This window comes from Gracilinanus agilis, chromosome 3 (genome assembly GCF_016433145.1).
Source record: "Gracilinanus agilis isolate LMUSP501 chromosome 3, AgileGrace, whole genome shotgun sequence".
Taxonomy (NCBI): Eukaryota; Metazoa; Chordata; class Mammalia; order Didelphimorphia; family Didelphidae; genus Gracilinanus; species Gracilinanus agilis.
The window spans coordinates 86,846,139-86,857,553 of NC_058132.1; the positions used below are offsets into that span (position 1 = coordinate 86,846,139).

The 11,415-nt window shown below is 37.7% G+C and overlaps 1 protein-coding gene across 1 annotated transcript; it reads right to left on the bottom strand.

Moving 5' to 3' along the window:
- Positions 1-4,804: 4,804 nt before the first annotated feature.
- LOC123238648 (olfactory receptor 56A3-like) lies at positions 4,805-5,752 on the bottom strand. Its single transcript, XM_044665854.1, has one exon. The coding sequence runs from the start codon at positions 5,750-5,752 to the stop codon at positions 4,805-4,807; it is 948 nt and encodes a 315-aa protein (XP_044521789.1).
- Between the last annotated feature and the right edge of the window lie 5,663 nt (positions 5,753-11,415).

The window sequence follows — 11,415 nt, forward strand, 5'->3', positions numbered from 1 at the left end:
TACCAATGAAACACGCAGGATATCTACTCATTATCCCTCTTTCTCAACTGGCCTCAATCTTTTCCCATTACATACATCATTGATATCTTTTATACCACTCTGTGCATATATTTCCTATTTGGTTATATTTATGGTGTGGCTAAATGAACATTAGACTTTGTTGGTCACATGGTACTGTAGAAAAATCACTAGTTCTACAGTCAGAGGACCTGTGTTTAAATCTCACTTCTGATGCATACTATTCATCTAAAACTGGACAACTCACTTAACCTTTTTGGGCCTCAGTTTTCTCATCAATAAAATGTCGGTGTCACACTAATTGGCCTCTGAGATCCCTTTCAGTTCCAGGTCTATGATAATATGACTTACATTCTCTGTTACCTCTGTGACTTTCAGACAATCACCACCTTTCCCTGACACAATGTTTTCTCAGCAGAAAAATGATGATATTGGACTAAATGACCATCAAGACTCTTTCAGTTTTAAAACTATTATCCTATGATAACTAATGTATGCAGTGATAACCTTCAAGCTGCTTGCTAAAGTGCCATTCCTATTTTTTCTTGAACCATCTCATCTCTCCAGTCTATGGTCTTTGCATTCAAGAGATCAAACATGCAAATTTTACTAAAAAAAAGTGTATTTTATTTTCATTGATTGTATTTGTTTTTATATCATCTTATATCCTAATATATACTTTTTTCTTCTGTAAAGTGAGTAATCCTTAGTAATGATTAAAAAAAGATAAACTTGTAATTTCATATTTGTGTTTGAGAGTGCATGAAATATTCTCCATTCCATAATCTCCCACTTTGCAAAGAAGGTATGGAAATATATTTTCTCAGATCGTCTCTTGGGCCAAATTTGTTCATTACTAGAATGCAACACCCGTTGTCATTTTTAAGTTCTTTAACTTGTGAAATATTTTCTCTCCATTAAAATATTATGTTTCTATATCTAAGATGTTATTTTGTCATTTTTCATGCCTTCTAATTCTTTTTTTTAAACCCTTGTACTTCAGTGTATTGTCTCATAGGTGGAAGATTGGTAAGGGTGGGCAATGGGGGTCAAGTGACTTGCCCAGGGTCACACAGCTGGGAAGTGGCTGAGGCCGGGTTTGAATCTAGGACCTCCTGTCTCTAGGCCTGACTCTCACTCCACTGAGCTACCCAGCTGCCCCCTTTTTTTTGGAGAAAGTATTCATAGTATATAGCTTTGAAGCTTCTGTGCACTCCATAAGTTTTGTTTAGAATAATGTGTAATCATTTTGAAAACAATTTTTGTTGATATGAATATTTGCATTATCAATGTCTTCCTTTCTCCTCATTCTCCAGAGCAGTATCCCTGGTAAAGAAGAATAAAAACCTAACAAATCTATTGAAGAAGTAAAACAAAGAAATATTCCACCCTGATGCTCCCTGATCTCTTCAAATAGTAGATGCCCTCTAAATCTCTTCTTTGGGGTCAAGTCTGGTCATTATAATTTTGCAGCATTCAATTTTCATTATTTTGTTGTCATTTTTATTTCAATGGTTAAAATGAATAAGTATATTATTTTTAACTAGTTTCTGTAATTTCATTGTCTATCAGTTCATATATTTCTTCTCATGCTCCTTCATATTAATCAAATTTCTCAGTTTTTGCTGCATGTTTTTATACCATTATATTCACATACCCTTATGTATTTAGTCACTTCCCAGTTGATAGGTATCTACTTTGTCTCTAGTTCCTTACTAGTAAAAAAAAATACCTCTATACATATTTTGGAGTACATAAGGCCTTTTTTTCTATCTTCAACCTCCTTAGGGTATGTCGTTAGCAGTGAAAATCTCAGAATCAAAGAGTATGAACATTTTTCTTTTTTCTCTTGGCTTAATACTGATGTTTCCTATAAGCGTTGGATAAATGTATATCTCTTATAACAGTAGATTAATATGTCCATGTTTCCATAACCCTTCAATATTCATTACTCCTCTCTTTTGTCCTTGCCAATTTATTATATATGAAATGGAATTTCAATGTTATTTTCATTTGTATTTCTCTTATTAGTAGTGATTTGAAGCATTTCTTTCATGTGCTTGTAAATAGAAATTCTTCTTTTAAGAAGTTCTCGTTTATATTCTTTGACCACTTCTTTATTGGTGTATGGCTTTTGGTTTTATATTTCTTTGGAGAGATTGCCACAATGGTCAAGTTTTTCTCTTATGTGAAGTATTTCTGCTGTGAATTTCATAAAATCTGCCATTTGTCCCCAAAGAAGTTTTTTCAAGATCCTGTCTTTCATGAAATATTTAGGAACAGTCTCCAATGGTCCATGATGGGTCTTTGGGAATCCACTGGAGTCTTCTTGTATCAGATGCTGGTAAAATTTCCTTTGTTTTGCAATATGTATTTAGAGATACTTGTCACCTTTTAAATTTCTTGTTGTCATCTCTTCTAATTTTTATCTTCCATATTGATCTATTGGCTTGTTCTCTAGTTATGTTCTCCCTCTTGAGAAATATGTTATTTATTCCTGCCTTTGCTTCTCCACCCCTCCTCCTCTGCCTATGCCTCTGTCTTTGTGTTTTGGTCTCTGTTTCTATCTTACCTTCTCTCAAACTGTTTCACTACTCCTATCCTTTTGTAAAAAATTACATTTTTTTTCAGTTAGCAAAAGTCTTTCTTTCCTGCTCACCTCCATATTGAAAAAGAAAGAAAATGAGACTCCTGTTATGAACCATGTATAATCAAGCAAAACAAATTTCTGCATTGGCCCCCTCCAAAAACACCCAAAAAACTGACTCTACCCTCTGAATTCTTGACCTTTCTATCAGAAGATGAGGAGCATATTTCATTAGCCCTCTAGAATCATGTGTCACTAAGGTAGTCAGAGTCTTGAGTATTTCAAAATTGTTTGTCTTTATAATATTGTTATTATTGTATAAATTGTTCTCTTGGTTCTGCTCACTTCACTCTGCATCAGTTCACATAAAACCATCACCTCTATCATTTCTTATAGCAGAATAGTATTCTATTACATTTATAAACCATAACTTGTTTGGTCATTTCCCAATTGATGACCATTGCTTTAGTACCAATTTTTACCACCACAAAATAAAGCTTCAATAAATATTTTTGTACATACTTAGTTTCCTCTGCTTAGGCCCAATCTCTCCTAAATCTACTCTCTCCCTTTCTCCATTATTTCCCTCTCTCCCTTCTTTCCTTTCTCTGTTGTTTAGTGAAATATATTCCTGTACTCACCTCTGTGTATTTATGTGTAAGTGTTCATATATGTATTCTTCCAAGTGATTGTTATAAAATTCTTTTTTCCAAACAATTTTCAAACAATTCCTTAAAGGCCCCCATACATCTTTTAAAATCACATGTGAGAAAATATTTGTAGTAAATATATCACATAAACAGTTGGCATATGATATCTATAAGGAATTGAAATACCTAGACTAATAATACAGACTAAATAAAAGAATAATGGTCAAAAAACATAAATAGAAAATTTGCAGTGGAGAAAATATAAATGGCTAACGACAACTTTTTAAAAATGTTTCTGTAAAATGAAGGGAATGGACAAATTGGCCTCTAAAGAACTTGAAGCTCTAAATCCATCTGACCCCCCTAGAAGGCTACATTCAAATTTCTTAATGATGAAAAAAGTGGAAATCGGGACAGCATTCAGATGCTGTTTATACCCTCTAGAATATTTTTTTTAAAACTGTCAGGGGACAGCTGGGTAGCTCAGTGGAGTGAGAGTCGGGTCTAGAGACAGGAGGTCCTGGGTTCAAACCCGGCCTCAGCCTCTTCCCAGCTGTGTGACCCTGGGCAAGTCACTTGACCCCCATTGCCCACCCTTACCAATCTTCCACCTATGAGACAATACACCGAAGTACAAGGGTTAAAAAAAACTGTCAGGGCTGTGGGTAAACAAGCTCTCTAATGTATTGTTGGTGGAATTGTAGATGTACTTTAATATTATAGACAATAACCTAGCAATACACAATAAGGATTAAAAAAAAGGCTATACATTTCAATGCAAGAAGTCCACTAATAGGACTATATTAAAAAAAAAAAGGAAAAAGAACTCACATGTCAAAAAAAGCATTCAAATCTACTCTTATGATGAGAACAAAAAACAGGAAAATTTTTATTTAACCAGTGATAAATTGATGATAGGAATAAGAGATATGAAATATACAAAGAAATAAAGTCTTACAGAGGTGATGCAGGGGGAAATAAAAAAAACCTTTTACCTTCTGTCTTAAAATCAATACTGTTCTAATCTAGATCCCAGGGACAATAAAGTCACATTTCACTGAAGTAAAAGGGAAAAAAATGCTAATAGGAATGAATTACCCTTTGAGTCCCTGAAGGACTGTAGGCTTTGTATAGACCAGTGGTTCCAAAATGTTTTTGGCCTACCACCCCCTTTCCAGAAAAAATATTATTTAGCATCTCCTGTCACATACTATCACCGCCCCCTTACAGTTATTCACCGCCCCCAAATGCACCTGTGGCCATCACTGCTTCCCTGGATCACTGTAGCACCGCCAGGGGGCAGTGGCGTCCACTTTGGGAATCACTGGTATAGACCATAGTGTTCAGTTGGACAGGTGTTATGGAAGGATATAAAGGAGTAAGGAGGAAAGGCTAAAAGAACTATGAAAAAGGTTATGGGAAAAATAAGGCCTCTCAATCATATTCTACTTTGGACAAGTTTGGGGATTTGGGTTCTTAGCTTTGAAGTTTTCCCTATTGTTGAGCCATCTAACTCCAAGAAAGCAGAAAGTCCCCCCTCAATCCTACTTCACAGACCCTTCCTCAGTAACTTCAGAATGCCCTGCTTGATCTCTTGGGTCCGGACACCATAAACAATGGGATTGAGAGCTGCAGGGATGACATGGTGCAAGACATTGAGCAGGATGGGCACATCAGGAGACACCATCTTCTTAGCCACATGAGTGAGAACAAAGACCAGCAGGATGGTGCTGAAGAAGAGGATGAGGATGAAGTGGGAACCACATGTACTCAGGGCCTTGGCTGCAGCCCCCTTGGCCTTAAGCCTCAGCACAGCTCGAAGAATGAAGGAATAGGAGAGGAAGATGAGGACGAGGTCAGAACCCAGCACTGTCCATCCCCCAGCAAACTGAAGAAGGCGATTCACTGTTATATCATCAGAGGAAAGCTTTGATACAGATAAGTTGGCACAGATACAGTTTTCAATGACATTGGAATGGCAGTAGTGCAGCCTAGCTGAGAGGATAGGGACCAGAATAGTGAGAAGAGCATTCCGGCCCACTATGAAAATGGCAGCTTTCACAACAAATTGGTCAGTAATGATAGATGGGTAACGAAGGGGATGGCAAATGGCCACATAACGGTCATATGCCATGACCAGGAAAGTACATGACTCCATGGCCAGGAAGCAGTTCATGACATACATCTGGAGGAAGCAAGCAGCAAAGCTAACAGATCTGAGGTCAAACCAGAAGATGAGCAGGACCTTAGGGATGACTGTGAGGCAGAGCACAATGTCCAGCAGGGAGAGCAGGCTGAGCAAATAGTACATGGGCTCATGCAGAGATGCCTCCAGACGGATGGTGGTTAGAAGTATGGCATTTGCCCCCATGGCAAGGAGGAAGAGCAGACTTAGGGGTAGGGATAGCCAGCGTTGCCAGTTTGGAGATCTGACAAAGCAATTCAAGAAGAATTCAGACACCTCTGTCAAAGAAGAGCAATTGCTGGTCAGCGCCATGATATATGTTCTGAGATTGTAAATTCCCCCTGGATCTTAGCATTTGAGACTGGAATGGAAAAACACATACATTTTAGTGTTACAGGAAACCCTTTCCTCTCTCCTCTTCTACTCCTTTCATTTCTTCATTCATTCTGTCCTTTACTTTATTCTTAGAGGATGATGATTTTCCTGAGAGTCAAAGCTAACTCTTCCATCTCTGCTCTTAAGGCATTTGATCCCATCTTTTGAATGACTTTGCTCAATCATTCTCTCTATTTCTTTGTCTGTCTCTCTGACTCTGTCTCTGTCTCTGTCTCTGTCTCTGTCTCTGTCTCTGTCTCTCTCTCTCTCTCTCTCTCTCTCTCTCACTCACTCACTCACACAGACACTGTTTTTATCTCTCTCCTTTATTTCCCATAAAAACAAATCAAAACAAAGCAAGCAATTGAAAAACATTTTCTTTCACTGTATTAAGCCCATGAATCTTTTAATTTCTTTCTTCCCTTCATTGCTTCTATTAGAATTTAAACAGTCAGGTTTCAGGAGAAAGAAGGTGGGTTCAATTAAGGACATGCTGAATTTGGGGAGCTAGTAGGACTCCACCTGGAACTATTAGAAAGTTGGAAATATTGAATGTAGACACTTGAGAGAGATTCAGGGTGAACATAGATTTGGGAACCATCTGCATAAAGGTGGTGGTTGATGCAAGTTAAGTGAAAGAGATCATTGGGAAAATATAGGGAACGATGAGAAAGGATCAAGACTGGGGCATACTCATATTTAAATGGTAAGAGGATACTGTAGATGATAAGAGTAAAAAAAAGGAAAGATAGTCAACAATGGCAAATGTAAAGAATACTCATAGAAGAGTGGAGGAAAAAGGGACATGGGCTATAAACACTCATTTAACACATAGAAGATAAGTTTCAAAGGAATGGTGGGGACACACTAGATATTAAGGTACAAAGAATGAATGAAGTGAAGAGATAGAAGCAGCAAGTATAGAGTGCTCTTGTGAAAAAAAATTGACTCTAGGTGGGGAAGGAAAAGATAAAATAATACCTTGGAGGCATTGGGCAGTCAAAGAAGGGTTTGCTTTTGAGGGGAGGAGATTCTTTAGAATGTGGAAAGGCTGATCAAAAGGAAACAGTAAAGATGAACTGAAATTGTATGAGAGAGAGAGATGATGATGAATGGAGTAAAGGAAAAAGATAATGCATGACTGAAAAAGATTACATTAAATATAGAGGTGGATTAGTTAATCTTTGAGAAGAGAAGGTATACCTCCTACTCTGACCTTGAGGAAAAGGCAGAGAGGATCAATGAAAATACTCAGGGGTAAGTGAGAAGGGAAAAGATTGAGGCTACTTAGTATGAACTCCATCATCTGGATGGGGAGAGCTGAGACTGGGGATAAAAGGAACTAAAAGTTAGGAATGATTTTTTTTGAGATTTGGAATGACATTTTTTGGCATGTGATAGAGTAATAAAAGATAAATTAAAAAGATCACTGTGTAATAATAGGAATGAGGTCCCAGTTGACGTAAGATGAATTGCAACAATTTGCCATATACTCAGTTTTTTTTAATAATTTGTCATTTTATAAAATGATATCAGCTTGGGATATAAGAAAAAGGTAGTATATGGTAGCAATCACTCCAGAGCAAGAATTATCAGAGTAGTAATTCTGAAAAGAGGAGGAGACAAAGAATTAATTATTCAATTTTGTTGGGCCTTTTGTATTACAGTGCTAGGAACTTGAGCCTTCCCACAGGATTTTTCTCCTTCTGAATCTTGCCCAGAGGACCTTTTCCTTTGGTCCTAGAACTTTCATCTTTTTACTACTTTCTAGAATTGTCCATATCACTTAATCAAGACTAACCCTGGGGGAGGGGAATGGCAGTGAGTCCCAAGTAGAATTGAGAGACAGAAAACTGGGGAGAAAGTGGAAGGTTAAAAGCCCAGAATGTTGGAGCTAAAGGACCCTTAGATGTATATTTTAGTTCAACAGTTTTACTTTACAGATAAAGGCACTGAGGTCCAAGGTTGTTCAGAGACCTGCTCAAACAAGCAGATAATAGTGAGATGGAGAATATAACCTAAGTTTCCAGGCTTTTAGTCTACTTCTATTTTCCCCATACCACCAAGATTAGTGAGGATAAATTATAGATGAAGGAGAAATATTGGAAATGAAAATAAAAGGAATAGGAATTTGCATTCAGAGAAGAAAATTTCCATCTTCATCCAAAGTGGTATTTTCCTAGGCTCTTTAAAGAAATATTGATAGATCTTGGGTCTGGCTTGCTGATTTCCCCTTTCTTTGCCCTGGCCAGTGGACCTTTGCATATAGTACTGGGGCTTTATTTTTTCCTACTTCTTAAACTTTTCCCATTCTTCATATGAAGCCAGGTAACCTCTTAGACCTTCCTGGATGCTCTGTGGGTATAGCTACTTGGGTTCAAAGGTTCACAAGCCCAACCCCTTATTTTCTCTGTCTCTCTCTGTCTCTCTGTCTCCATCTCTCTTTCTGTCTCTGTCTCTCTGTTTCTCTGTGTCTCTGTCTCTGTCTCTGTCTCTCTGTCTCTCTGTCTCTCTGTCTCTGTCTGTCTGTCTGTCTGTCTGTCTGTCTGTCTGTCTGTCTCTCTCTCTCTCTCTCTCTCTCTCTCTCTTTTTCTCTCCTGCTCATCAAATAAGCATCTCTCTTGATTTTGTATCTCCTCAGCCTTTCCTTCTTCCATTCCCCATGTCTCCACATTCTAAAATACAAAATTGTTTCAGAGAAGAAACAATAACAAAATAAAACAAATAGAAAGTGACACCAAAATATTCTAGGAAATACATATAAAATAAGTTTACATAGTCCCAAATTACTTGTCCCTCAACTCTTTAAGATATCATATCTTGTAGCATACCTCTTTGCCTACCCTGTTCCAGTAGAGTCTTGGAATTCCTTCATTTGGAAACAACATAGTAAGCTTAGTCATTGTGCTTTCCACCTCATATTTATAAAAACACTATCCCCTTTCCTTACATAGCCACTCCTGTCCCTCTAATTTAACCAGTCAATTATAAATTCTGTCTTTGTGTAAGACCCTAAAAATGTTTTATCTCCCAAGACTGAATGAAGCTCTAGTTGCTTTCTCAACTCTGATTATTACTCTTTTGGGCTGGTTTTGGATATTACAGTGTGACAGGAAATCAGTTCTTGAGGGGACTTCTATGTAGTCCAATCCCTAAAGTAAACTCATTTGAATTTGTGGGTAGAGTATATACTTGATATAGTGCTTGGTACATAGTAAGCTTTTGTTTTTTTTTAAACCCTTACCTTCCATCTTGGAGTCAATACTGAGTATTGGCTCCAAGGCAGAAAAGTGGTAAGGGTAGGCAATGGGGGTCAAGTGACTTGCCCAGGGTCACACAGCTGAGAAGTGTCTGAGGCCAGATCTGAACCTAGGACCTCCCGTCTCTAGGCCTGGCTCTCAATGCACTGAGCTACCCAGCTGCCCCCCATAGTAAGCTTTTAATAAATTCTTCTTGACTTGACTTCCCTTTGGAAAATAAGAGAATGATATATGTGCAAAAAAACCCCAAAATCATGATGCACTAGGAGACAGAGAATTTTATGTCAAATCTTGACTCTGTCACTCTGTGACTTTGAGGAAGTAACTGCATTTTTCTGGGTCTCAGTTTTCTTATCTGAAAAAAAAATGGACTTCTTAGAGTAAGCTAAGTGTTGCAGTGGTTAGAGTGCCAGGGTTGGAATTAGAAAGACTCATCTTCATTAATTCAAATCCAACCTCCAATACTTACTAGCTATGTAAGCCTGGACAAGTCACTTAACCCCATTTGCCTCAGTTTCCTCATTTATAAAATGAGCTAGAGAAGGAAATGGCAAACCACTCCAGCATCTTTGCTAAGAAAACCCCAAACAGAGTCACCAAGAGTCAGACACAATTGAAGAACAACAAGGTTCCCTCAGGCTCAAAAATCCTTAAAATGTTTTCTATTACATCTAACAAGTGGCAGCTTATTCCCTGCTTGTCCAATGATTGGAAACATATTACTTCCTTCTAATTTTGAGGAAGCTTTTCTATTCATCCATTTGAAACGTGTTTCTCTATAAATTTTACTCGTGGTTCCTACTTTTTCCCTCTGTGGTGAAGCAAAACAAGTTTAGGTCCTTTTCTTGAGAACAATACTTCAAATATTCCAAAAGAATTACCACATCCTTTCTAAGTCTCTATCTCATAAAATGCAGGCTTCTCAAGAGCAAGGACTTGATTTTGTCTTTGTATCCCTCCAGAGTTTAGTACAGTGTCTGTCACATGGTCCTTAATGAATTAATGTTGATTAAATCTTACCCCCCAAAAGGGAGAAGGACTCAATGTCTCAGGATACCTCCCAGGCCTCAAATTCTGTGTTGTTATGACCCAATTGATGATGAGTCAGACAAATTTCTGGCTCTGGAGGGGAAAAAAAAAAGAAACGAATATGGTACCTTCTGCAGTGTTCCGAAGTGTCTGTTATAAGAGAAAAGAAAAACTGAATTCAAGGGCTTTAACTAAGTCATTCACTGCCTCTAAAAATGAACCTAGCTCTGAGGAAGACAATATAAAGGTATTCAGGTAGCTGAATATTAAAACCACTCTAGTAGGGGAGTGCCACAAGGCAATTTAACACTCATCTAACTTTGAATGTACTTGTGGTGAACTTGGCCCCGTAGACTTTTTGCCAGGAACTAACAGGGAAAACATGTACTAGTTTATTAAGCTCTAAACCAAACCAAATTCAAACTTATTTTTTAAAAATGAATTTTCTTTATTCATAGCCCTCTCCTGTTTTAGCAAAGACATCAATAAACCCACCTAGTGAAATACTTTGAAATGAAACTGGATCTTTGTGCTTAGAAAAGTATCAATTCTCACCCCAATATTCCTGAACAAGCCAGTAGTTTAGATTCTGGATTATCCTTATCTGGCATTCAGTTAATATACTTATATGTGATTATGCCCTTCAGCCCTATTACTTAATCTTGGTGGAACCCCTAATGTGGAAATTCTCTTCACTGTTACAGATAGGCAAGTGACCTACAATATATAAACTTAGAATTCATTTACAAAATTAGAAATTCCCTCTACTTATATCAATAGGCAAATCATCTATAATTCGTAGGATTAGAGAGTTGCCTAGGCTGGAGAGGTTAAGTGACTTGTTCATGGTCACACATCTAATGTGACTAAGGGACAAGACTTGAATCCAGCTTTTCCTGATTTCAAGGATAGCCGTCCATCCACTATTAAAAGCTTCTTTTTACTTCCCTGTTAAAGGAATGAATTGTTCATAAGTAAATGAGAGCTTCCCATTTGACTCTAACAGGAGGGTTGTAGGTTTCGCCCAAGAACAAAAGCCAGAGGAAGTCCAAAAGCCAGGAGAATGAGAGAAAAAGAAAGGAAAAAAAAAACAATTGCAAGAGGGCAGCTAGGTGAACTGAGAGCCAGGCCCAGGGACAGCATGTCCTGGGTTCAAATCTGACCTCAGACACTCCCTAGATGTTTGACTCTGGGCAAGCCATTTAACCTCCATTGCCTCACCCTTACCACTTTTCTGTCTTGGAACAAATAAACAGTATTGATTCTAAGATGGAAGGTAAGGGTTTAAAAAAATCAATGACAAGACATTTA

Coding starts and splice junctions, on each gene's coding strand:
- LOC123238648 (XM_044665854.1), bottom strand. CDS start 5,752: ATGGCGCTGACCAGCAATTGCTCTTCTTTGACAGAGGTGTCTGAATTC.